Source organism: Moschus berezovskii, chromosome 11 (genome assembly GCF_049115385.1).
Source record: "Moschus berezovskii isolate FMDL1 chromosome 11, NW_MosBer_1.0, whole genome shotgun sequence".
In the NCBI taxonomy this organism is placed as follows: domain Eukaryota; kingdom Metazoa; phylum Chordata; class Mammalia; order Artiodactyla; family Moschidae; genus Moschus; species Moschus berezovskii.
In genome coordinates, this window is record NC_142470.1 from 5,726,029 (window position 1) to 5,751,815 (window position 25,787).

A 25,787-nucleotide genomic window follows, 5' to 3' on the forward strand; every position below is an offset into this window, starting at 1 on the left:
ACAAAGGCAGGACCGTTAGGGTTCCTCCGGGCTGGGTGGGACCCCAGGGCCACGCCTGTGACTCACAGTGAATGCCCTGGCTCCTCCAAGCAAGGCTGCCTTTGTGCAAAGGGCGGCCCTGACTGGCCTCTCATCAGACCACATCCTTTTTGTGTTGGGTCTCTTATCAATGCGGTCCACGCCGTCCCATCCTTCACTACCAGGTCCCCAGTGGAATCCCAGGGTCAGGAATGCGCAGCAATCAGAAGCGTGCAGGGCACGGCCCCCCCAGGGGGAGGCTATATAAAGCAGGGAGCGCCTGGGAGCCGCACCTCCCGGACGAGAGCCCAGAGCAGCTTTGCCCGGCCCAGCCCAGGTCCAGCCGCCCAGCTGGGAGCAGACCCGCAGCACCGTGAGTACGGCCGCTCCATCCCCGGCAGGAATCGCACTCAGGCCTCCTGCAGGTTGGGAGCTGGGCACGGGCGGCAGGAATCCTGGGGACCCACAGGACTGGGAAGGCCCCGAGGCATGGAGACCCGCACCTCATCTTGCTGCCGAGAGCAGGCAGAGATTGGCCACAGGTGCCCTCCAGGACTCCGGAGAAGGCAATGGCAAGCCACTCCAGTACTCTTGCCTAGAAAATCCCATGGATGGAGGAGCCTGGTAGGCTGCAGTCCGTGGGGTCGCTAAGGGTCGGACACGACTGAACGACTTCACTTTCACTTTTCACTTTCACACATTGGAGAAGGAAATGGCAACCCACTCCAGTGTTCTTGCCTGGAGAATCCCAGGGATGGGGGAGCCTGGTGGGCTTCCGTCTATGGGGTCATACAGAGTTGGACACGACTGAAGTGACTTAGCAGCAGCAGCAGCCCTCCAGGACTCAGCACTGGGCCTCCCTCTGTCTTCTCCCACCAAGTCCTGGATGTTAGGGCCTGAGCCCCAACTTGTGCAGGGGCCCAGTTTTCCGTGTGGAGTGTTCCAAGCCCCCCCTGGATTCCTGAAGGGGTCCACGGTTCCCCCAAAGGGAAGGAGAGAAGGCACCCACCCCGTTTTGAGACCCAGAGGCCACTCCCAGGTGGACTCATCCACCGGCTGGAGTCCCACCTCGTCTCAAAGCTGTCTGCCTCGCTTTCTGTGGGGAGGAAAGCCCTTGAGAAAAGCCCCCACCCCACCCAGACACTGATGGAGAGGCTTCCCTGAGGCAGGTAAGAGGTTGCTCCAGCCTCAGGACATGAGAGAGGCGTAGGAGGGCTGGATTTGGGAAGAGAAGAGGGGACAGGCTTTAAGATTTTCTTTTTAAGCTTTTTGGGCTGAGTACACTTTGAAATGTCTTCAAGGGAGCCATTTCTGGAAAGAGCTCTGGGAGGCCTGGGCTGTCTTCTCCAGAACCTGCTCCCTCTATTCCAGCCTCAGCTCTCCTCAGAGGACCAGCCAGCTCCCACACACGCTGTGGTCATTACTAAAGAGGCTTCCTTTGCGAGGGAACGAGCAATTACTGCCAAGGCAGGGGCACTGGGGGGAAGCTCCGTTTCTGTTCGCGTCCCCCACGGACCGCCGTGCGCAGGGTAGAGGAGCCATTCCCGTGTCCAGCCCAATTAGACCCGGGCTAGGATCCTAGCTTTGTCACTTACAGAACCGAGATCTTGGGCCCGTTACCCGTTTGGGGATCCTGCCTCCTCTGTAGAAGGGAATAAGGGCGGCCCTCAAGGACAGTATCAGGTGGGGATGGTTAAATTGGCCCACAGTCCAAGAAACCCCCTGGCCATTAGAATCGGGAACCCTAGAGCCTCTGCTTTCTAGCTGTGGGGCCTGAGCATAGTCTCTTAGCCTTTCTGACAGTTCTCTTGCCTGAAAAAAAAGAGGGAATAACAGGGCTTCAAGTTAGGTTTACTGTGAAGATAAAGTGCAACCATGCAGGCAAAGGTTTACCTTGCAGCCAGATTACACAGTTGGAGAAGGAAATGGCAACTCACTCTAGTATTCTTGCCTGGAGAAGTCCATGGACAGAGGAGCCTGGCAGGCTACAGTCCATGGGGTCGCAGAGTTGGACACGACTAAGCGACTATCACTGTCGCTCAGGTACACAGTTGGTGCTCAGCGGCATTGGCGAGCACGCCTCTCAGGGAGGACGTTGGAGTTAGGCCGGGCCGTCAGATCTGGTTCCCGCTTCCAGGAGCGACTGGCTTCCATGTCCCAGAGACATGAGCAGAGCATCCCCACTAAACAGCTTAACCAGACCCATTTATTATAGAGTTGAAAACGAAGAGGGGTAGATGCTAGTAACTGTACCCCACGGCTCTGAGATGATATGGCCCAGGAGTCAATAATTATAATAAGGGAAGAATGAGCCCAAATTTGCTCAGCTCTCCTGGGGCCGCCTGTAAGCCATCCCAGCGGCAGCGGTATTAGTGTGCTAAGCTGCCAAGGCCGTCAGAAGATTGCAGGAGAGGGAGAACCAGCCTAATTGGTGCGGCTGGCTCCTGAGCCTGCTAAGAAAATAAAGGCTGGTCCCCCAACGTGGTACACTTCCTCAGCTGCTTGCAGGCTGGGCTCCACCGAGCCGTCAGCTCACGCCTTTGACGGCGGCCCGGGTCCCCGGAAAGCAGGTGCACAGCAGTGCGTGGCCCCGGGGTGCAGCCCGTAACCCCCTCCTCTCTCCTCTGGACCAGATGCGGAGCCCTTACTCCCTGCCCTGCCTCCTGTTCCTGCCCCTGGGTGCCTGCTTCCCGGTGCTGCACACAGAGGAGACCGTGGACGCCATGGGGGGCACCGGATGTGAAATGAGCTGGATGGACCCGGCGGGGGGACGCCCCTTCCCATGGGGCCCCCCTGGGTGGCCAAGAGCCCCGCACCCACATGCCCTGCTCGTCACGGCCAAGGAGCTGCGGGCGGCGGGCAGGGCACGTGCTGGCTTCAAGCTGCGTCTCGGGAGGCAGGACGACGGCAGCGAGGCCACTGGCCTCCTCGTGGGGGAGGCCGAAAAGGTGGGGGGCCCGTTGGGGACCCTGGCTGAGGAGCTCAACGGCTACAGCAGGAAGAAAGGGGGCTTCAGCTTCCGCTTTGGCCGAGGGTGAAGGGGCCAGCACGTCCTGGGAAGGGCCCCTCTCCACCCGACTCCATCCCCGCCGTTTACACGTGCTTCTCCTCTGGCCTCAAAGACCAAGACACTGAGAAGGTGTGGGGTATTCTTATAAAGAATGATGATAGGAATTATAAAAGCAGTAGGATTGGTTAGGTGGGTGCTTACTTTTGATTTTCAACTTTGCTGAAGCAAAAAAACCCTGGATGGTGTCAAAAAGGAGCTTAAAAGACCAGAAAAGCGAGGTAACAAGAGATACCACATCTGGCACAGCCCCCTGGCAGACTGCTGTATTTCAGCCCCCTCCTCCGGGGGCCTGGAGCCAAGGATGCCCTTGGACCACGAATCTGAACAGGCAGAGCTGGTTGTGCTGGCTCTGGCTTAAAGGTAGGTGGCCTGAGTGATTCCGTCGGATAACCGAAGTTTTGACAGTCTCCGCCAGGACGTCAGGGGTTGACATCTGAAGTGTGACTGTGAGCAAACACATTCCACTGGGTAGAGTGTGGTTCTGAAAGTTAACAATGGGAAAAAAAAAATCTTGTTCTCCATCCCATTAAGACAACCAAAGTCCCTCTGGAAAGAACCTTGCTGCGGTGTTGCGATGCCACTCGGAACCCGCTGCCCCGCCCTTCTGACAACTGTCCTCATTGGTGGTACAACGTTTGCCAAGCCGGGAAGTCTCGTGGGAGGTGAATGAGGAATATTTTTTTTTTTTTTGCTGCAACAAGGTTGAGTGTCCAATGTTCAGAATGTGAATGTATTGCTGTCTTTTGAAATAAAAGTTGTAGTGACTGCAAACTGTGACGGGAAGCCCGCCTGACTCTTGCCTGCAGGTCCTCTGTGCCCTGGGAACTTCGCTTCCTGAGCTGAGTTGAGAGTTGCCTTGACTTTGGGGAGATGGAAATCGTGTTGCCTGTACCCCACACACCTCTCCCGGCATTCCCTTAATTGGCAGTTGGCGAAATACCCATGGTCTGAGGTACAGGGAAAGACCCATGGGGTGGTGCATTTTTCCTCTTGCGCTACACAGCTCTTGCCCTGGGTTTCTGTAAGCGAGGAGAATTCTGAAAGCAACTGCTCTGCCCCGAGGGAAGCCCGCGCTGGGCAGCCCTGGGGCGAGGCGGAGCGTCTCCTTCAAATGAGGCTTTGGTGAGTCCTGTGTCCCGACCCTAGTCAGCTTGGCAGTCTGATGCTCCTCACTGCCCGGCTGGCTTCAGCTGCCGGGACCAGAACCTGTATCGATGTTGCCATGGCAACATCTCCCCTCCTCCCTTGTGAGCCGTGGCTTGCCCCTGCTCACAACTGAATAATTCTCCATTGAGCTGTCACAATTAATTGGTAGATTCTTATTAGCCTTTTTAGAACCACACTGGGCCTAGGCCCAGCTTGGCACCTCAGAGCATTTCACAGTGCTTTTCCTCTTCTATTAGACTCAGGTTCCCCGGCAGCAGCTCTCAATCCTCGACAGCCTGGAAAGTCACTTCATTAAGGGGTGACAGATTTGAGCCACAAAAAGAGGTGGGCTGACTGGGGAGTAGAAATGGGATGGTGGGGTGGGACGGGGACGCGGGAGTTGGAGCTTCGCCTTACGCTGAAGCGAGCTGCTCAGGGCTGTGGTGACCGGGCCGGCAGTGACGCCTAGTCTGGGAGGCCTGGAGTTCCCTTTGGCCTCTGCCACTGGCGAGGGAGGGAGGAGCCATGAGGCCTGCAGCTAATGTGACAGGTTGACGGCGGGGTGGGGGGAGTCTTTGTGGGTGAAAGAGGCAAACACTCGGCCCTGAAGCCACGGACGGAAAGCTCACGAAACCAGTCAAGGACAGCCCTGCTGCGGAGGCCATGCAACATGGGGTGGCCAGAGGCGGCAGGCGGGGTCCTCGCCTGGGCTCTCACCCCGGCACGTGCTCACTTCCACTCTGATACGGGGGTTGAGGGGGGAGGCAAGGCAGCATCCTGGATTAAGTACTCCACCCCGAAGCACATTTACACACACAAAGGAGCCAGAGAATGTGCTCGTGACACACCGGGGGAAACAACAGACCAAGGGCAGAGGGATGCCCTGCAGCAAGGTCCCCTGGCCCATGCGCTCGGGCCAACTTCTACTCTCGGGACTAAAGGAGCCGCCCCCGCAGTCACTAACGGTGAGAACTGAGACCCTGGAGGTCACCGTGGCGGGAGGCGCTCCCGCATGTGTTTACACACGCTGCGGGTATGCACCGGCAGGCTTTTAATTTACTAGGATTAGGTTAACCTCGATGGAGAAATCCGAGATAAAGCAGGGGCGGGGGGAGGGAAGGGCCTTCAAACAGTGGATAACCTGTCATTAGGCTTTCATCATTAAACAGAAATCAACAACAAAGCTGTCCTCTCCAGTTGCTTGTACATTTGAGTTCAATAAACCTGAAAATCAGAACAATCAAACTGCTACGGGCGTTGATCTGTTAAATCCACTCCCACCGCGTTTGGCTAACCTTCCTCTTTAACCTCCCCACACCTCTCGACCCCCTGGCTCTGTAAAGGTTTGGGGGTCTCTTGTGCCATCCCCACACAGCCCCCCCTCCTTGGTGGAGATTACTCCCAGGTTCAGTGAAGGTGAGGCTCTTCGGAAAACATCTGCTTTGGAAGCAGGGCGATTAGGCTCCCCCCGTGGCCCGGCCAGCTCCACCTGCTGTGGCCGTGCTGTCCTCTGGCCCAGGCACCTGGGAGCTGATGCATTTGCTTGTGTTATGCATTCAAGACACACACAAAAAAACGCTCCATCTTGGTGTGTAGATCTCCAGGTATTTAGCTCTTAAAATGGACAGGGAATATTTGCCGGTATTTTCTTGCATGTTTGAAATATTAATAAAAATGTCCAAGAAAAAAAGAGGTTGGGGGCGGGGGTGATAGCAGACCGTCAGGCAGCAGCTGTAGTAAGTGAGGCGTCAACTCGTCCAAACAGTGCCCTGGTGCCAAAGATGCTGCAAGACACACGCCAGGGGAGACCCCGTCCCAGGCAGGGGGCTTTCACCATCCAGGCAGGGAGCCAGGGCCCTGGCCCGAGATGGGGGTGGCGACTATGGAGGAAGGCTGGCACCAGAGACAGGGGACACCACGGTTGGGCAGTACTGACCCACCTAATGTCTTCTGTACAAAGACGACACGTCGACACGGGCCCCCCAGAGTGCTCAGCTGAGGAGTGCCGTCTATAAAACACCCCGACGCCGACAGAGCTGGGCGAGCTGTAGTTCTCACCTCCCCTCTTTCATGATGGAGGGGGGGAGGTGAGCCTGGCCCTGGAGCCCTGATCTCTGCGGATCGTGCTGTGGCCATCTGGACTGTCGACAGATGAGTCTGGCGTTAAGCGGGCACGTACTGTGTGACCTTGGGCTAGCTGCTGTGCATCTCTGAACCTGGCTTTCTCACCCATGAAATGAAGACGGTCACAGAACCTCCCTCGTTAATTCTGAAAAAGGCATGAGGGTTTCCCATGGTGATGCGCAGTGCATTCATAGAGTAGCACTCCCCTGTGGGCTGTGATTCTAAGAAAATCCTCAGTGCAACCTAACACACATCTGGAATGCTCCCCAATTCTAAGCGTGGTTGGATGAGTTTCCAGCCAGTGACACCCATTAGCTGGCACCACCCAGGCTACGCACCCCGTGTCGCCCACCCTTCTGACCTCTTCCACCAGACCTCGTGCCCGTTTAAACATCACTGCGCTGGGTCTGGCGGCTGCCTGGCACCGTGTACCGTGGAGTGCGGTGAGTCTGTCCCCTCCCACTCCCAGTGCCCCCCACATTCCACGGCGTAAACACACCACCCCTACCTATTCTGTTCCCCTCTTGATGATTGACTTGTTTGGGGATCTGAAAGGTTTTAAAATTTTTGAGGCTGGAGGCTTATACATTTCGAGATAACCATGTCAACAGCAGCTGCCCGCCTTGCGGGGCCTGGCCCTTGGGTGCCCACTCTTGGTTCTGGACCTCAAAGGCACAACTCAGACCTTTGACCACCGTTGTGTGTGCACACAGGTATGTCTTCCTGGGGCTACATTCCAGTCCTCACTAGGTCATCAAGGGGTTCTGTGACCTAAGAGGTTCAGGCTAGAATGGCGAGACCCAAGCAAGTGTCTTCAGCTCGCCTGATACTCATGAAGACGTTACTTTGGAGAAGAGCCTTCTGACACCCCTGCCTCACGCCGGTACAGCTGCCAGGGTGACTGGCACATACATGAGGCCTCATCCTGGTCTCACCACGTGGGCGCCGTGACTGGACGAGCTCTCTGCCGGGCGCTGGGAAGACGGGACAGCTCACCCTGTCTACAAGGCTGCAGCGAGGAGTCTGGGACCCACGCACACCTGACCCAAGGGAAGCAGCCGTCAGCGGGGACTGTCACTGCAATCCCACGCCCTCTTTCAGACTTGAGAGCTGCCACTCAAAGGAAGAGCCTGCTCCCCATGGAAAAGCCCCCGACTTGGGAGCTCTGGTGTCCAGTAACAGCTCTGCCACTGACTCACTCTGCGGCCTGGGCCCATTTCTGCCTCCATGAGCCGAGGGGGAGACCTGTTCCCTGGTGCTGCTTGGGGCCATGCCACTCAAGCACAAACCGTGGGTCCCACCAATCTCGTTCCCGGGCTGGCGTTCCCACTCCCCCGCTGCAAAGCGGCACGGCTCGCTGCCCAGGTCTTTGGGAAAGAGGCTCCGCTGGACCGTGTCCACTGGTGGACGGGACCTGTGTCCTCGGACAGGCCTGCTGGCTTAATAAGTATCATTAGCAAGGGGCAGCTACTCACTTCCCCAGTGTCCACTTTCCAAGCCACCACCTGGCGTCAAATGGAGAACGGATATTGAGGACACATCAACATCCCCTCGGGAGGTCCCCGTGGGAGAAGTCACATTATGGCCCTGGCCAGTGGCTCCACCCCCTCGCAGGCCAGCACACCCTGCTCGTCTTCGTCCACCGAGTAATAAGACGCCCAGTGCGCTGAACACAAGTGAGCGGACGGAGCTTTGGGGACTGTGATAGCGGCCGAAAGTGAATTCAAATGCAAAGAGAAAAAAAAAAGACCGTGGGGAGGGCTGAATGCTTTCAGGCCAGAGAGGAATGCCGGACGTGACCTCCTCCCCCCGTTTCAGGGACGGGCGGCACCGCTGACAGTGGCACCGCTGACAGTGGTCCTTTCCCACGCCAGATGGCCACGGCCTGTGTGGGAGCACGGCCCACTCTCAGTGCCGCCGCCAAGCCAGGCCGCTGGCGAGCAGGTGTCGAGGGCGCAGAGGGGCCCGACGTGAGGGCTGGCTGGTGACACGGCCTGTGTGGGGTTCTGCTGCACTCCTGTTCTCTCCTGTCGTGTGAGACCTGACACGGTGCGGCCTCTGGCCGCTTCGGGAAAGCCTGGCTCCCTCCCGGCCTACGCATGCGCCGGGACTCTGAGGATGACAGGGAAGAATTATGGACCACAGCAATTCGCCCAAGGTCTGGTGTTGTAAACATTTATTTAAAAAATACTACGGAGGAGAGACGTGGATTCAAAAAAACAGAGTCATATACAGAAACAAAATGTACTGGACCGAAAAAAAAGACACCACAGGCATTCCAGAAGGGAGGACAGTGGAAAACTATTTACAGGTCATTTATAAAAGAGCGCGTCTATAAAAGAGTGTATTACCAAAGTATAAATGCAAAATATAGTGGCACATCGTGTGAACGGGAAGAGACAAGTACCTCATAGAAACGGGCAGTGGAGGGGACCTGGTGGGCTTCGTTCCGCTTCGTCTGCAAGGCCACTGGCGGTGTTCGGGCACCCTCCCCCCTCAGTCTGCGCAGCACAGCAGCCTGGGGGGGCAAAGAGGTGAGGCGCTGTGAAAACAGCATAAAACGACCCAGAGGAAACCATCTCTATCAGAGAAATAAAAGACAAACTCAGGTGATTAGTGTAAAAACAGGGCTCGAGTGAGGTCATGGGTACGGGGCGGCCTGGGGAGCGGGTGGGAGGCGGTCTCCTCCTGGTTTCTCCGAGGGTTCTCCTGAGCAAGGCCCAGGCAGGTGCTGGCCCACTCTTCAGTAGCTGCTCCAGGTCATGGTCAAGGGCACACAGGCTCCTGCCCCCGAGGCTAATCCTGGGCAGCCCGGGGAGATGACGCTGAGGACTGCTGAGACACTTCCTGGCGTTTCCTTTGTCTGATTCTCTTCATCCCTGATGACTCCCACCGGAACATTAGGTTAAGTGCTGCTCCTGGTGATTAAATGAGCTGCGTGCCCATCAGGGTGCGGCCTGCGCTGGGCGGGGCTTCGGTGCCCCAGTCCTTTCCCTCCCGTGCACGCGCTGGGTGCCCGATGGCGGCTTCTTCTCTGTGGGGAGGCAGCTGTGCTGAGGGCAGTTTAGAAATGCTTCAGGAATTCCAGAAAGCTGAAGACTGGCTTGTCACCAGGGAAAGAGCCCTGCAAGAATCTACTTTGCCTTAGAGGAGCACGATGGAATGGAAAGAGAGCAACTGGAAGTGAAGACCGAGCGCCTTGTCAGGGCCCCTGGGAATTCGGAAGGAAGCTAACTGCCTGTGCTCACTGCCGACCTGCCAGGCCCCGCTCTGGGCCATCCTGGGCCCGGCTGCGCCCCCAAGCTCACCACCCCCTCCCACCTCTGGAGCCCCCGTGTGCTCCCCCACGACCCTGCTACCCTCCAGACTCAAGCTTTCTATCCAGGATTAGCAGTGCATGTCACAGGAGAGCAGGTGATGGGGCCCTGAGGACCTGGAGAGGATGATGAGGAAGTTCCCTCCATCGCGGACTCCTCGGCTTCCTCCCGGCCCGGGACCCAGAGGCCAGCACTCTGGCCTGTCTCAGCCTCTCAGTTAAGAGCCATCCTTCACATGGGGGGACGGTGCAGGGCGGGGGGAGGGCAGGGAGACCTCTGGGCCGCGGCTCTGGACACGTGTCCTCAGCAGGAGGCCCGAGCGAGGCGAGTGTACACCTGCTGCCTGGGGTGAGTGGAGGGGACAGTACCCAAGCCCTGCTGACTCAGCTCCCGTTCAGGGTGCTTCTTCTTCGGGACAAAGGGGGCGAAGGCAGAGCCAGTGGAGGTCCTCCAGGGAGGAAGATAGAAAGGAAGTGCTCATCGACCTTCCCGCCTGGCTCCGAGGGCTCAGTTTTGAAGCCCCACATGCAGGGAAGGGGCTGGCGTGCCCATAGCAGTCCACAGACAGAACTCGGATGAGGCTCCAGGGGCCAGGTGGAGGAGGGAGGCGAGCGCAGAATGACGGCGGGCAGGACAAAGGTCGTGGTGCTGTGCTCCACGGCGGCCTCTGCTCTGCCCGGTGCAGAGCTCCAGGCCAAGGTCCCCACACGCGGGTCCTGCTGGCCACCTGCCTGCCGCCCTGGGCACACACAGGGAGCCCTCAGGCGCTGCCGGCTCCTGCTACCTCTGCACGATGTCGCTGATCTCCTTCACGGCGCTGAGGAGTTTGCTGAAGTCCTGAGTGGCTGCTGGGCCACCCCCTGCTGTCGCTGGGCAGATCTGCAGCTCCCGGAGGTTGTTCTCCAGCTTGTTGATGGCCTCGCGGAAGGCGAATTTGTTCCTCATTTGCTGGATGGAGTCCACGTAGCTCACGCAGAACGTGTAGAGGTTTTTGCCGGCTTCGAGCACGGCGCTGTGGCTGGCCATCTGCTCCGAGTTCTTGGAGATGGCCAGGCACAGGGCCTCGGTGCCATCCAGCACCATGCCCTTGGTGATGGCGCCACTGGCGATCCGCTCGGGAGGCTGCCGGGTTTTCCGAAGAGACACGCGGGTCGATATAAGTGGGATGAAGGCGGTGGAGGATGGCTGGTCCCCTGCTAGGGCAGAGGGTGCTGATGGCAAGGTGGCAGGGGCGGGGGCCGGGCTGGTTGGGGTCCCCGCCGGCTTGGAGGACGCCGGCGGCTTTGGCATGGACGGGAGCATGGGCTTCTTGGCGCCCTCTCCCAGCTGGCCAGGCTTGGCGGTGTCGCTGTTCACGGCGTCCACAGCCAGAGTTGCGGGTTTTGCCTTCCCCCCAGCGCTTGCATCCCCGGCCACTTCCTGGCTCGGGCTCTGTGAGGACTTCCCGGCTTTGCCAGTGGAGGTGGGTGGCGGGGGCGGTGGGGCGGGTTTGAGCTTGGACAGCTTCCCCTTGTCTCTCCCCGGGGACTCGGAGGCAGGCTTGTGCCTCCTCCCCCGGGGCTCCTCTGAAGTGGTGGTGGCGGCCTTGCTGGGCCCTCCGGAAGCTCCTGGCCCGGCCCGGCTGGTGGGGGGTGCTGGCTCGGCGGGCGTCCCCGCGGCACTGGGCCTGGCCTCCTCCTTGTGGGGAGGGCTGGAGGGAGGCGCGGCCGCACCCTGCCTCCGGAGTGGTTTCGGCGTTAGGCTGGGAGGGCTAGAGCCTGGGCTGGCCTCGGCCACGTCCTTGAAGACCTCGTCGGCAGCCTCCTCAGTCTTCTTTACCAGCCGGGGCGGTGGGGTGACCGTGCCTCTGGTCACCTGGTCAGATCTGTTCTCGCTTGCCCGCTTCCGGGGCAGGGCCGGCTTCTCGCTTTTGTGGCCTCCGAAGGTGGACGAGTCGAACTGCCTGCCCGTGGATTGTAGGTCCCGAGGCAGGGTGACTGACCGCCACTCTGTGTCCTTGGCACCATGGGGCACGCAGGAGGCTGAGCAGGACCTCAGAAAGCGCTTGCTGGCGCCGCCGCCACTCTCTTCTTCACCGGCGGCCAGCCGGCTGCTGGTCAGCGTGCTGGACTTCTTCCACAGGTGGGGCGACCGAAAGCCCGCGCCCCCAGACTCCCGGAAGGCCCCGTTGGGGACCGCGGCCCCACCGCTGGGCTTTGGGGACTTGGCCGACTCCGCTGCATCTGGGGGTGCCGGCACCAGCGCCCCATTGCTGATTTCCCGGCCTTCCTCCTCGCTGGCCGCTTTCCGCTCGGGCGGGCCATCCATCTCCCGGAAGGAGCTGCTGCGTTTAGGAGGAGTCGGGGCGGTTTTCTTCTTCTTCTTGATCAAGGCGCTGAACAGGTTAGTCTTCTTGTCTTTGGGAAGCAGGCGCTCATCCTCATTGAGGACGCCATCCGGAGGACCCCGCTCTTTTCGAGGGAGCAGCGGAGATACAGCGGGCTCGTGGTCCACAGGATCTGAAACATACAGGCAAGAGTTGAATGAGTCCAGGCCAGAAGCGACGAGCCCAGCCTTGCCTGGGCTGGCCGGCCTGTCCTCACAGAGCGGCCCTGCGTCTGGGCTCTGCCAGGCCTGTGTGTGTGGTTGGGCTGCCCACCCCTGGCGAGCGACTTCTCTCTGCTCACCCTCGGCTTCCTCATCGATAAAACGGAGGACAACAGAGCTACCCGGAGTGCTGCAGTGAGGATGGATTGGATGTGGGGCATTTATCACAGCTCTTGGCATGAAATCCTCAGTAGCTGTTGTCACTATATGTTGGTGTGGTTATTACTGGGCAGAGCTAAGGTCTCTCTCTTTGAGGACAGCAGAACAAAAAGCTGGGGCACCCGAGCCCACCGCCCCACCCCTGTTAAAGCGGTAGAGGCCCCTGCACACCACCATCTGGAGGGTACAAGGCAGACGAGGCCAAGCACAGGGTCAGGAGCTAGGCCTCTCTGATCAGGCGGCTGCTTGCAGCTCCTGCGAGGCCGGGCAGGAGGGAGGGGGGCCGCATGCTACGGGGTGCAGTGACAACAGGCTATCATGCTTGGGGAACTAGAAGGGTGACCTTTTAAAACTTTTAAATGGGCATTCTTTAAATATGAATAACAGCGCCTAAGAAATCTTTCTGGCGTTGCCAAGCTCCCTGCGAGTGAGTGACAGAGCTCTCCCTCCAAGGGCGGCAGCAGCCCGGTGGCTGTCAGCACCTGGGACGCTGAGGGACGGGGCATCTGTCAGAACAGCAGGAGGCACACAGGGCTCCCGGGTCCAGGGAAGTCGAGGCCCGCCCCAAACCTCAGCCCCGTTGGAGGAAGGCGAAGAGAGTGAATTTCTAATGAATTATGCACAGCTCTGTTTCAGGGGCTGAACAGCTAATTGACACTCTTGGCGCGCCACGAGATTACCTATCAGAATACCCCTCAGATGAATACTGATGGGGGGTAAATGAACATGATGGCTTATCACTGGCCTTTTAATAAACCGCAAGCTCTCAGAGCGGCCCCTCCTCCCCACCACCATTCCACTTCCTGATGTCAGGACAACTAACAGAAGGATGAAGGGGCCAGGTTCTAGATGCTGTCGAAGCAGGGTAAGCAAGACGGCCCAGGGAATGTGCCAAGAAAGCAGGATAATTTATCTCTTATGTCAACCTTTTAAGTGTATATTTTTGCTATATTTCATAGTAAATATATTCATGCAGAAGTACATATATAATACCTATGTATAGGAGCTACACATTCAACTTTTAAAATATGGGTACATGATGAAAGAATAGCAAGGAGAGAGAAGAAATCCGAAAACTTCCAGATGTTCAAGCTGGATTTAGAAAAGGCAGAGGAATCAGAGATCAAATTGTCAACATCTGCTGGATCATGGAAAAAGCAAGAGAGTCTCAGAAAAACATCTACTGCTGCTTCATTGACTACTCTAAAGCCTTTGACTGTGTGAATCACAACAAACTGTGGAAAATTATAAGTGATCAATGCAAAGAAATACAGGAAAACAATAGAATGTGGAAGACTAGAGATCTCTTCAAGAAAATTAGAGATACCAAGGGAATATTTCATGCAAAGATGAGTTCAATAAAGGACAGAAATGGTATGGACCTAAAAGAAGTAGAAGACATTAAGAAGAGGTGGCAGGAATACACAGAAGAACTAAATAAAAAAGACCTTAATAACCCAGATGACATGATGTTGTGATCACTCACCTGGAGCCAGACATCCTGGAATGAGAAGTCAAGTAGGCCTTAGGAAGCATCATTATGAGCAAAGCTAGTGGAGGTGATGGAATTCCAGCTGAGTTACTTCAAATCCTAAAAGATGATGTAAACTCAATATGCCAGCAAATTTGGAAAACTCAGCAGTGGCCACAGGAATGGAAAAGGTCAGTTTTCATTCCAATCCAAAAGAAAGGCAATGTCAAAGAATGTTCAAACTACTGCACAATTGCACTCATCTCACACACTAGCAAAGTAATGCTCAAAATTCTCCAAGCTAGGCTTCAGCAATACGTGAACCGTGAACTTCCAGATGTTCAAGCTGGATTTAGAAAAGGCAGAGGACTCAAGAGATCAAATTGCCAACATCTGCTGGATCATGGAAAAAGCAAGAGAGTTCCAGAAAAACATCTACTGCCGCTTCATTGACTACTCTAAAGCCTTTGACTGTGTGAATCACAACAAAGCGTGGAAAATTCTTAAAGAGCTGGGATATACTAGGCCACCTTACTTGCCTCCTGAGAAACCTGTATGCAGGTCAAGAAGCAACAGTTAGAACCAGACATGCAACAACAAACTGGGTCCAAACTGGGAAAGGAGTAGGTCAAGGCTGTATATTGTCACCCTGATTATTTTAACTTATACGCAGAGTACATCATGCGAAATCCCAGGCTGGATGAAGCACGAGCTGGAATCAAGACTGCCGGAAAAAGTATCAGTAACCTCAGATACAGCACCTTTATGGCAGAAAGCGAAGAGGAGCTAAAGAGCCTCTTGATGAAAGTGAAAGAGGAGAGTGAAAAAGCTGGCTTAAAACTGAACATTCAAAAAACGAAGATCATGGCATCTGGTCCCATCACTTCATGGCAAATAGACTAGGAAACAATGGAAACAATGAGAGACTTTATTTTCTTAGGCTCCAAAATCATGGCAGATGGTGACTGCAGCCATGAAATTAGAAGATGCCTGCTCCCTGGAAGAAAAGCTATGACCAACCTAGATAGTGTATTAAGCACTGGTATCACTGCCAACAAAGGTCCATGCAGTTAGTCAAAGCTATGGTTTTCCAGTCATCATATATGGATGTGAAAGCTGGATCCTAAAGAAGGTTGAATGTTGAAGAATTGATGCTTCTGAACTGTGGTGTTGGAGAAGACTCTCGAGAGTTCCTTGGATACCAAGGAGATCAAACCAATCCATCCCAAAGGAAACCAAGCCTGAATATTCATTGGAAGGACTGATGCTGAAGCTGAAGCTCTAATACTTTGGCCACCTGATGCCAAGAACCGACTCATGAGAAAAGACTGATGTTGGGCAAGACTGAAGGCAGGGGGAGAAGGGGACAACAGAGGACGAGATGGTTGGATGGCATCACTGATTCAATGGACATGAGTTTGAGCAAGTTCCAGGAAATGGTGAAGTACAGGGACGCCTGGCATGCTGCAGTCCACAAAGCCGCAAAGAGTCAAACACGACTGAGTGACTGAATAACAACATGATGAAAAAAATTGGAATCATGGAGTCTTGTAGATTCTGGCTTTGTCCTGTCCCTTCCCATTCACCCAGAGTGTGAGGCCCATCAGAGCAACCCCCTAGAAGCAGCTAAAAACCCAGACACCTGGCCCACTGCAGACATCTCCACTAAGCTGGTCTGCTCTGGAATCCAGACTTCTGTAATTTTTCTTTGGTTGGGTAACTGCAAAACCAGAGCAGCCCTGCTCAGAGCAGAGCCTGGCACACAGGAAGCACTGGATCCATGTCTGCTCATATTAACCCCTCTTGCAGCACTCCCACTGCCCTCGCTAGTCAAGGGGACAGCACCAGAGTCTCTTCTCAGGGACCACGAGAGGACCCCAGCTCTGCCATGGGGGTCTCATGGCTCCCTCAGCACCAGTGAGCTTTTCATATCAGTGCTTTCACAACGAGCTGCTCTTTGTTTGGTTCAGAGTTTATCATTGCTCTATCTGTCCACAATGCAGAACAACCACAACCAGTGTGAATACACGAAAAGGTGGGTTTGTTCCTGGTAGGAACATGAACACCTCTGCCTATCTGACTCGACTGACTGCCGAAGCAATGGCTCCTAACTGATGGGGGCAGGGGCTGGGGTGGGTAGAGAGTGCAGAGGAAAGGAGAACTTTCCTCGCTTTGCAGCTGGCCCACTCACGAGGGATGTGCCTGCCTTTCAGTTCAGGGTCGACTCCCTGGGGCCCCCGAGGCTGGGTGGGGGGTGGGCACATACCGGGCTCTCCTGGGCCCTTGGAGTGGGGTGTCTCGGGCAGGTCGGGGGTGTCTTTGTGCTCAGCAGCTCTCCTGGAGGTTCTCGTCTTGGTGGGCAGTTCTGGGGCCTGCAGCAGGGTACCTGCAACGCCTCTCATGCCTTTCTTCCCCAGCTCCTTTTCCACTTCTAAGAAACACCAAACAAATTAAGAACAAAACCAGCAGTCATCAGCAGTGGTATCATTGTGGTATGGTGGCTTTTTCTTTTTAAGGCAACAGTAGCCATCTATAAACGGTTACAGAAAAGGGACACACACTCTGGAGAAACAGTACTTGAGCAATCTTCAGAACCCTGGCTGCAGGAGACAGAAAGCCACCCTCAGCACCCCTGCTCCGCTTTCTGGTCTCAGGTGAGATGCTGACCACGTGTTCTAGCAGGAAGTGGACTGAAGGCCTGGGCTGGGCCCCACACGGCTGTCCCTCCCATGTCGACCTCGCTCCCTGACAGGGGCACCCCCAGGACGGGCACTTTACCGTCTGATATGCTGGATTCCTGGAACATCGTTTCAAAGGCTTGGTGGATCTCAGCGAAAGAGGGCCGGTCAGAGGGATTCCACTGCCAACCTGCGAATGAGACCCAAGTCAGACTGCCCACGAAGGCTTGCTAACATGGGGGGACGAGACATTCTCAATGGAAAGTCTGGAAATTAACATTCCAATCCTGCTTAAGCATCTTTTGCTGTGACAAGTTAAAGTGATGAATGTCATTGTGTCCTATTACAGACATTGAGAATTTGAGAAAATTTTAGATACTGGCAGGAATAAGGAGTCTAAAATCCCAGAGACAGGCTGACAGCAACAACTACATTTACAAATAGGATTTTACCAGCCTGCTTCCAGCAAATGTAGGAAAAGTTACTAAACCCAGTAGCTGGCTTCCTACCTTACCCTTACTTCATGGTTATCAAAGCCCCAATTCCTCATCAGGAAAGATGTACTAATTAAAACAAGGTTAAAATGAGGATTAAGGGATGACTAAATCCCATTAGGTGAAGACACAGAGTCCCTCTCGGAAACTTCTGTTGAGACTATCAATTCATATAACCTTTTTGAGAAAAAGATGATAAAACCTATCAAAATTTAAAATGCACATAGCTCCCTGAACCAACAGTTCAACTTCTAGAAGTACTAGCAAAGTGCATAGAGGTCTATGTATGAGGGTGCTGGTTCCTGCCTTGTTTATGATGACCAAAAAAAAAGAAACCAACAACAAATGTGTAAAACAACCAAATGCTCATCAAAAGAGGACTGGATGAATGAATAAATCATGCAATAGATATGCCAGATAGCTACATAAACGTATGAGACAGGAAAGTGGGGGGAAGAGAGTACACTTGCTCTGAATCACAGACATGGAAAGACAGGCCTGTTCCACTGCTAAGTACAAAAAAAAAGTTGAGGTGATAAATTTTTATACATTTTATATATGCAAACACATATATTATATACTTATGCACACACAACCTATAACACACATATAACATACATATACACACACCTGTAACATAATACACCAAACATATAACACACAAAGAGACGTGTGTGTGTGTGTGTGTGTGTCTGTGTGTGTGTGTGTCTGTGTTTGTCTGTATGTCTGTGTGTGTGTGTATTGCTGAAATTTCAGGGTCCATAATATATATGGGCTTCCCTGGTGGCTTAGCGGTAGAGAATCCTCCTGCTAATGCAGGAGATGCAAATTGGATCCCTAGGTTGGAAAGATCCTGGAGAAGGAAATGGCAACCCACTCCGGTATTCTTGCCTGGGCAATCCCATGGACAGAGGAGCCTGGCGGGTTACAGTTCACAGGGTTGTTAAACCTGGGGTTCTTATTAATAAATGCAAATTCCTAGTAGAGTAGGCAAATATTCTGAGTGACTTTTACTCACCCAGATTTAGTATCCATTGGTCTCATTTTGCATGAAAAACAAAAAACCCTCACACTTAAAATACTATGTATGAATAAAGGCACACAGAAACATGGAAAAAAGTTAAAGGAAAAAAAAAAGGTAGCAAAGTGTCACAGCAGTTGCTTCTGAAGAATGGGAAGGAAGAGAGGAAATGGAGCACTTTCAACCCCTCACTTGACACACACGCCCCGCACTGGGTGGCCTACAGAACCCCCATGGGAACCGGCAGGGGAAGGCTCACATGCTCGCATTAGTTCGTAGACCTTCTCTGGGCAGCCTTCCGGGCGCTCCATGCGGTAGTCCTTCTCCAGCAGCTCATACACCTGGGACAGGTCAATTCCTGGGTACGGTGACATGCCATAGGTAGCAATCTCCCAAAGCAACACTCCAAATGCTAAAAGAAAACATAAAGAGCAAGGCTGTTGAAGGTGCGTTTCAGACTCGACTGCACCACATTTAAAGCCGGCTAACCGTGCAGCAGACTTCAGAACTTACAACCTCAGGAGCAGCCCAGAAACTGTGACATGTCATGAGGCTCTTAATTACCAACAGCCCTGGACAGAACAGAACAGAATGAGGCTTTCTGGTCACTCACTCCCACGGACTAGCTGTAGGAGAGGAGAGGCCTAGGGTGACCAGCCCCTCCAGGGACTTTAAGGGAGCATGGCCATCTTGTTGGTAGATGTGGTGGAAGGCACCTAGGACTGGAATTGAAGAGGCTATTTCTAGTTGTGGCTCTGTGACCAATTAGCCACGTGCCTCCAACAGGTACCTCTCCCTTCTGGGTACGTGAAGTTATCTCTAAGGTCCCTTCCATGAGTTGGAAGTAAATATTCCATTAAAATCTAACGAAATCACTGAAACTCCAGGTCCCACCAAGGAACCATAATTCCTTGGAGAAGCAGGTGGTTCAGGTCTGGGGCAGAGAATGAACCTGGAGTATTTCATTCATTTCAGATAGCACAGATGCTACAGAAGACTATAGGGTTTTGTCAGAAAGAACCAGGAATAATCTGAAGTCCCCACGGGTCAAAGCTGAGACGATCTGAACATCAATTTTAAAAAACAACTGCAGTGGCTTAATCCATAATATACTCAAATATAATTAAATCCAAGAGCTTGTAATAATACTACAAAAGAAAAACAAAACCTAATTGGTCACCACTGGAATGTATTAAGAAATCAATCTGTTATCATGGAAACTGGTAAATAATGGCAAGGAAGTTTATATTCATCTTGTCTTTCCTGTATGAACTGTACCCCCTACTGTAATCAAATGGTAGGAGACAGGAAGTTTTTTCTTATAGAAGTACGGAACTCATAAATGAATACGGAACGACAGAACTAGAGAACTGTCATTTGGCAACCCCCTCATAAATCAGTGGCTCTAGACAGAGAGGGAAAATCAAGAATTAGGGGCTACTGATCAAAGGTACTCTCCTTCCTATGAAGTACTCGTACCAAAACAAAACAAGTCAAACCCGAATGTGATCAAGGTGTCTAGGTCCAACTACCCATTTTCTGGGAATAGTGAAGACTTGAGGAACATGAGAAGCAGTGAGCAGAATCCAGAATGTGGGAGACTTTAAAGGACAAATGGCAGGATCTCTTCCACAAATAACCAGCAAGAGACACAGAGAGATAAGAAAGGAGTTTAAAGATTAGAGACCTAAAGGATATCATCGGGCTTCCCTGGTGGCTCAGAGGTTAACGCCGTCTGCCCCCAATGCGGGAGACCCAGGTTCGATCCCTGGGTTGGGAAGATCCCCTGGAGAAGGAAATGGTAACCCACTCCAGTATTCTTGCCTGGAGAATCCCATGGATGGAGAAGCCTGGTAGGCTACAGTCCACGGGCTCGCAAAGAGTCGGACACGACTGAGCAACTGAACAGAACAGAACAGAAAGGATATCATCAACTAATTGCACTGGAAAATTTGTATTTTCACCCCAATTCAAACAGATTAAAAAAAAAAGTGTGACTTTTATGATTAATTGGAAATTTAAACATTGATATTTGCTAATATTTAGAAACTGGTTACTTGATGGCTCAGCGGGTAAAGACTCTGTAATTCAGGAGACACGGGTTTGATCCTCGGGTTGGGAAGATCCCCTGGAGAAGGAAATGGCAACCCACTCCAGTATTCTGGCCTGAAACATCCCATGGACAGAGGAACCTGGTGGTGCTACAATCCAAGGGGTTGCAAAGAGTCGGACACAACTGAGAGACTAAGCATGCAAAATTCAGAAACTAAACTCAATTTGCAGTTCTACAAATACAAAAGCCGTCTTTAAGAGACATATGAAATATTCATGAACAAAACATTATGTTGTCTGGAATTTGCTTTGAAATAACAAGGGTTGGGGTATACGGTGAGAGGGTACCACGAGGTGAAGACAGCAAAGCTGGGGGTGGCAAATGCCTGGAGTCATCAGGCAACTCTGCCTCCTTGACTGCCTGCTGACAATCTGCATAACAAAGTCTAAAAAGTAAAAATAAAATACTGTCACACAAGGCTTTGGAAAGGAACATTCTACTTGAATCCAAAACCATACTCTGCAGCATTCTCTCCGCAGAGGCAGACCCTGGGTGCCTGCAGGGTGGGCTGGCTGCCCTGCACATCCAGGCAATCTAAGAGTGAAGAAGACATAAAGTTGTTAAGTTGAGGGAAAGAGTTCATCTGAATTATTTTGGAAGAGAAAAAAAACCTCACTTTTACCTCATTTGGAGAGAAAACATGGGAGAAAAGATTTTTTTAAATGAAAAAGACGTAAAAGAAACAGAGAAGGAAGTAATGAGAAAGAAACAAAAGAGCAAGGAAAAAGGAACTGAAAGGGAAGGAGAGAAAGCAAAATGGGGACACAGCCCCACCTTAAATGAGGGCGAGGACAAAACTGGAGCGGTGGCCCTTACCCCAGATGTCCGACTTGATGGAGAACTTGTTGTAGGCCAGGCTCTCGGGCGCTGTCCACTTGATGGGGAACTTGGCCCCGGCATGGGCTGTGTAGGTGTCCCCTGTCATCAACCTGCTCAGGCCGAAATCAGCCACCTTCACCAAGTGGTTTTCCCCTACCAGGCAGTTTCGGGCAGCAAGATCTCTGGGAAAGGAAACAGTTTATCTGTGAGTTCCTGGCTGGCTGTCAGCCTTACAAATCTTCCACCACTGTTTACAAAGGTGCAACACCCACAATGGGAAAATGGAGATCCTAAATAAATACATCTACTTGTAAATAGTAACCATCAAGCTCTACCTGCAGAGGGTGGCGGGGAAACAGGCTCCCTGGCCCCGTGACCTGGAGTGAGTAAATCACCCTAGGACTCGCTTCTCTCACCCATAAAATGAAGATGATGATAACGGTGCTTGATTCTTAGGGTGGTCATGAGTGGTAGTGAATTAACAGTAAAGCACTGACTGATGCCTGGGGGACAATGTCCTTAAGAGTCTGTTCAGCTACTACTGCCCTGTGCCAGGCACAGGGAGTGGACATCCAGGCCAGGCTTTGATCTCGAGAAACTTACATCAGAGTGAGTCTCTGCTTGTCCTATTTAGACTCAACAGGATAGAATAAAGCCCACGACATTCTTTATCCAAATTGTATTTCCCACTTTCCTATTTCTTCCTGATGCGTATCCAAATGTATCCTATGGATTCTCTCCTGTATAATCGGCTTCCTTTCGCTTCCTGATTCTCCCACGGAGGCAGGAGCCTAATCTCTGGTTCACGGACGTTAACCATGAAATCGCAAGGCAGCCTGGAATGCGGAATGAGAAGAGGCACCCGCTGAAGGCGATGGCTGTATGAGATAGCCTGATCACCAGCAATGAGAGGGAAAGGAAATCCAGGAGGGCTGTGCCTAATAGGATTTTGGTAAAGCATTTTGAGTGAATGAAGAGAGAACGAACCGAGCCGTGCAAGGCAAACCAGAAGTCAAGAAATTTCAATTTGCAGCCTCAGAGGCTTCACTTTCCTGAGTGACAGGAGCCTCTGAAGCAGACTCTCATGGAGCAGAGAAAAATCTGTTGTACAAGGCAACGCCAGCAGTTCACACATGCTCCTCTTACTCCTCACTATGAAGTCCCGGGTACAGGTTTCATACTTGAGTTAATTGGGAAGGAAAGGTCACCACGGTGGCTGAAGAACATCTTGTATAGAAGACTCCGGCAAAGCCCATCAGGCCCTGTCCTGCACAGGCCATCACTCTGCTAGGAAGCCATTTCCACCAGCAAAGAATGTGGAGACCAAGATAATTGTGGCATGCTTGAAGGTCAGAACACTCCAGGCTTTGAAACAGCCAAGATGCTTAATTTAGAACTACGCATACACAATCCTGACAATGGTGGAAACATCCCTGAACCAGATGACAGCAAGTTAAGTGGAGAATGAAATGATAATTACCAGAAGGGAGGGGAAAACACACACACACACAACACAGGAACAAAACCCAGGTAGGGCCTTTTCTGAGAGCTTGTGGGGAAAAAACGCCCCAGCGGTTTCTGGGAAGAGGTCACAGCACGACTGATGAACCCTAGTCCTGGAGGATAACAGGTGCCCTATGTCACAGGGAGCCCTGCCAATGAAAAGGGGGGCCTTCTGATGAACTTCACTCAATATTCCTCTTAGTCCAAAATGATTCTGCACTGAAATACTTCTCAGTCTGGGGATAACTGCTCTGTGGGTCCAAGGGTCAGGCCGGGCTGAGTGCAGTCCTGGCCACACGCCCGAAGCTGGCAACGTCAGGAACCTGGTGTTTGCCTTTGCTCCAAGGTCCAAGGAGCTGCCGGCACTAAAAAAGTCAGAGGCCGAGCCAGAAGACCTTGTAGGTTGGGTCTCTTTTGTAAAAGGATGCCCGGGTCCCGTGGCTGCCCCGTGCCTCTGCCGGTGCGGGGAGGGCAGCCTCATGGGGCTCCTACCTGTGGATGAAGTTTTTCTTCTCCAGGTACTCCATGGCAGACGAGATCTGAGTGGCCATGTAGAGCAGCACCACGGCATTCACCTCCTGCCGGTTGCAGTCCCTCAGGTAGTCCAGCAGGTTCCCATAGGTCATGAACTCAGTGATTATGTAGAAAGGGGGCTCCCGGGTGCAGACCCCTGCCAATGAGACTAGGCTTCAGTGTGCCGCTCCGCTCCCAATGGAACACACAGCAGAAAAGAGGAGCCCTGAACAACGAGGCTCCTGAGACGCATTCTCACTCTGCCCCGACGTCCTGCGATGACTCCATGCACTCATGGGTTGAGATGACGTTCCCACGGGAGGGACATGGCCCTCCTTTTTTTTCCTCTCAAGCCCATGGGCTTCAACAGGAAAGGCTGCTGCCGAGTTCAAGAGCAGAGGCCAGGCCACATCAAACACACGGAATCATCACCCCAATGGATATATGGATATTTCTATGTACAGGATCGCTTCAAGAAGGAACTTCTGAAATTTTTAGGTTTCAAGATGCTGATTTGAGACTTGTGCTTGACCACTTTTGGGTATCAACTTAAAAGTTATAACATTCTCTCTCACTCGTGTGACACATGGACACACACACACACCCGCCATCTCTTATTTGTGCGGGTGCATGGACACACACACACACACACCCCCATTCCACACAGGCCTCTCTGTACCAAGGGCTGATGCAGGCAGGGAACAGATGTACAGACCAGAAACCTTAAGGCAGTGAGCCATTCACCTCTGCTCCAACAGTGCCTGTATCACTCGGAGAGTTTAATTCAAAGCTCAGAGTCCCTCACACTCACCGAGTAACTGTACTAAATTGGGGTGCTTGATCTCTTTCATTACTGCAGCCTCTTTCAAGAACTCCTCCACCTCCATGGTATCCTCCTGCAGGAAAGAAAGAAGTGATGACATTATCTCAGCAAGGAAAGTGTTCAAGTGGGGAAGTACGACTTGAATGGTTAACAGAAGCTGGAACTTTGACGGGCAACGATCCTGGTCCACCCGTTTCAACCATGACATCCTTCTGGACAGGTTCCAAGGTGGCTGGTCATCAGCCCGACAGCACAAACAATTTTCCACTATGGCGCGGAGCTTTTGAATTCTTACCCTGAGCACAAAAGCAAAGTTGGCTGGGTATGTTGGTGACTTGCTCTGGTGGGTGGCTCTATGCAGACTACTTGTTTCCATGACCTACTGAAGTTTATGGGGAGGGAGGGAGATGTGTGAAGGCAACCACCACAAGCATGGTACCACTTCCCTAAGGAATGGCTGGTTTCCAAGGACTCCCGAAATGCTTAACATAAAAAAAAAAAAAAAATCACTTGAATCCGAAAGGTACTTGATTCAAGAGAAGAGACCTTGATGACACAAGAGGATGTACAGCACTACCAAAGAACAGGGCCTCAAGGTGTGGCAGCAAGAGAGGACGCTGAGTTTCTCAGAAACATGGTCTCACACAGCCCTTAATGAAGCAATCACCACTACCTGTCAGGTCAATTTACTCAGATCCTAAAACAAGCCTCACTAGCAGCTCCCCTAGCAACGGGTTCATAAATGTGATCACCAGTCCACACCATGTTTTAGCGAGTTCACAGTATTTAAATGCCAAGGGGAGACAAAGATATTAGCACATGCTCAGAGCAAATGTGACAATATTTCTACATTTCCTCACCTATCAGGGCGGAGTGCTGTGGTGCTGGGTCCTGAGGTTGGCCCTGTTATCAAGATCGTGGGGGTAGGCTTATGTCAGGGAGACCTCTTTTCTGACCACCAAAGGAAGAAGCCGGTGGACGAGACATGACGTAGTCTGTTGCTATAAAGGCCAACGAGGGAAGTGAGACCCTACCCGCCCAGGTTTCAATATGGAGTTTTGAGTCTGTCTGAAGAGCAAGACTGCAGGGGAGACGGGGAGAGCACGTCTTGAAAACTAGATTCCCCAAGAAGAAAGCTTTATCAACTACTTCAAAAGGGGAGCTTTCTTTCTTTACACTGTACCTGCTGCCCCTCTGGGAAACAAAGAGCTAAAGTGTCCTACTCACTGTAGCTGCCGGTTTCCACCCTGGCACCTGGGGATGACCTCCAGAGGACAGGTCACCCTCTACTGAGCACTGTCCTGCTCTGGTCAATCGTGTTTACCAGTGAAGCAGGACCAGTGAGGATATGTGTCAGCCCCTGAATCACTCAGCTCAGGGCTTGGTGGGACTGAAACGTAAACACAATTTACTGCCCTTTAGAAATGGTGAGGGCTTCCCTGGTAGCTCGGTGGTAAAGAATCCACCTAGCAGCAGCTCAATATCAGAAAAACAAACAACCCAATCAAAAAACTGGCAGAAGACCTAAACAAACATGTCTCTAAAGAAGACATACAGATGATTAATAAATATGAAAAGATGCTCAACATCGCTTATTATTAGAGAAATGCAAATCAAAATACGATGAGGTATCACCTCATTGTATGAGATGATGGCCATCATCAAAAATATCTACAAACAACAAATGCTGGGGAGGGTGTGGGGAAAAGGGAACCTTGCACTGTTGGTGGGAATGGAAATTAATAACAGCCACTATGGAGAACAGTATGGAGATTCCTTAAAAAACTAGGAGCAAAACTACCATATGACCCAGCAATCCCACTACTGGGCACATACCCCGCGAAAACTATTTTAAAAGACACATGTACCCCAATGTTCACTGCAGCACTATTTACAACAGCCAGGACTTGGAAGCAACCTAGATGTCCTTCA

The 25,787-nt window shown here is 52.6% G+C and overlaps 2 protein-coding genes across 3 annotated transcripts in view; one reads left to right on the plus strand and one right to left on the minus strand.

Moving 5' to 3' along the window:
• The first annotated feature begins 2,651 nt into the window (after positions 1-2,651).
• QRFP (pyroglutamylated RFamide peptide) lies at positions 2,652-3,794 on the plus strand. Its single transcript, XM_055399067.2, has one exon. It carries the CDS (start codon positions 2,652-2,654, stop codon positions 3,054-3,056), a length of 405 nt encoding a protein of 134 aa, XP_055255042.2. The 3' UTR covers positions 3,057-3,794.
• A 4,723-nt stretch (positions 3,795-8,517) lies between these two features.
• ABL1 (ABL proto-oncogene 1, non-receptor tyrosine kinase) overlaps positions 8,518-25,787 on the minus strand; it is a 141,537-nt gene continuing 124,267 nt past the window's right edge. For both annotated transcript variants that reach the window (XM_055400927.2, XM_055400928.2), the window contains exons 5-11: positions 23,844-23,928; positions 23,012-23,189; positions 21,014-21,198; positions 18,344-18,496; positions 16,670-16,759; positions 16,158-16,322; positions 8,518-12,173 (exon numbers count right to left, since the gene is read on the minus strand). In XM_055400927.2, coding sequence (XP_055256902.2) covers positions 10,456-12,173; positions 16,158-16,322; positions 16,670-16,759; positions 18,344-18,496; positions 21,014-21,198; positions 23,012-23,189; positions 23,844-23,928 — 2,574 coding nt within the window. In that variant the 3' untranslated portion in view covers positions 8,518-10,455. The remainder of the gene's footprint in view (positions 12,174-16,157; positions 16,323-16,669; positions 16,760-18,343; positions 18,497-21,013; positions 21,199-23,011; positions 23,190-23,843; positions 23,929-25,787) is intronic.

Coding starts and splice junctions, on each gene's coding strand:
- QRFP (XM_055399067.2), top strand. CDS start 2,652: ATGCGGAGCCCTTACTCCCTGCCCTGCCTCCTGTTCCTGCCCCTGGGT.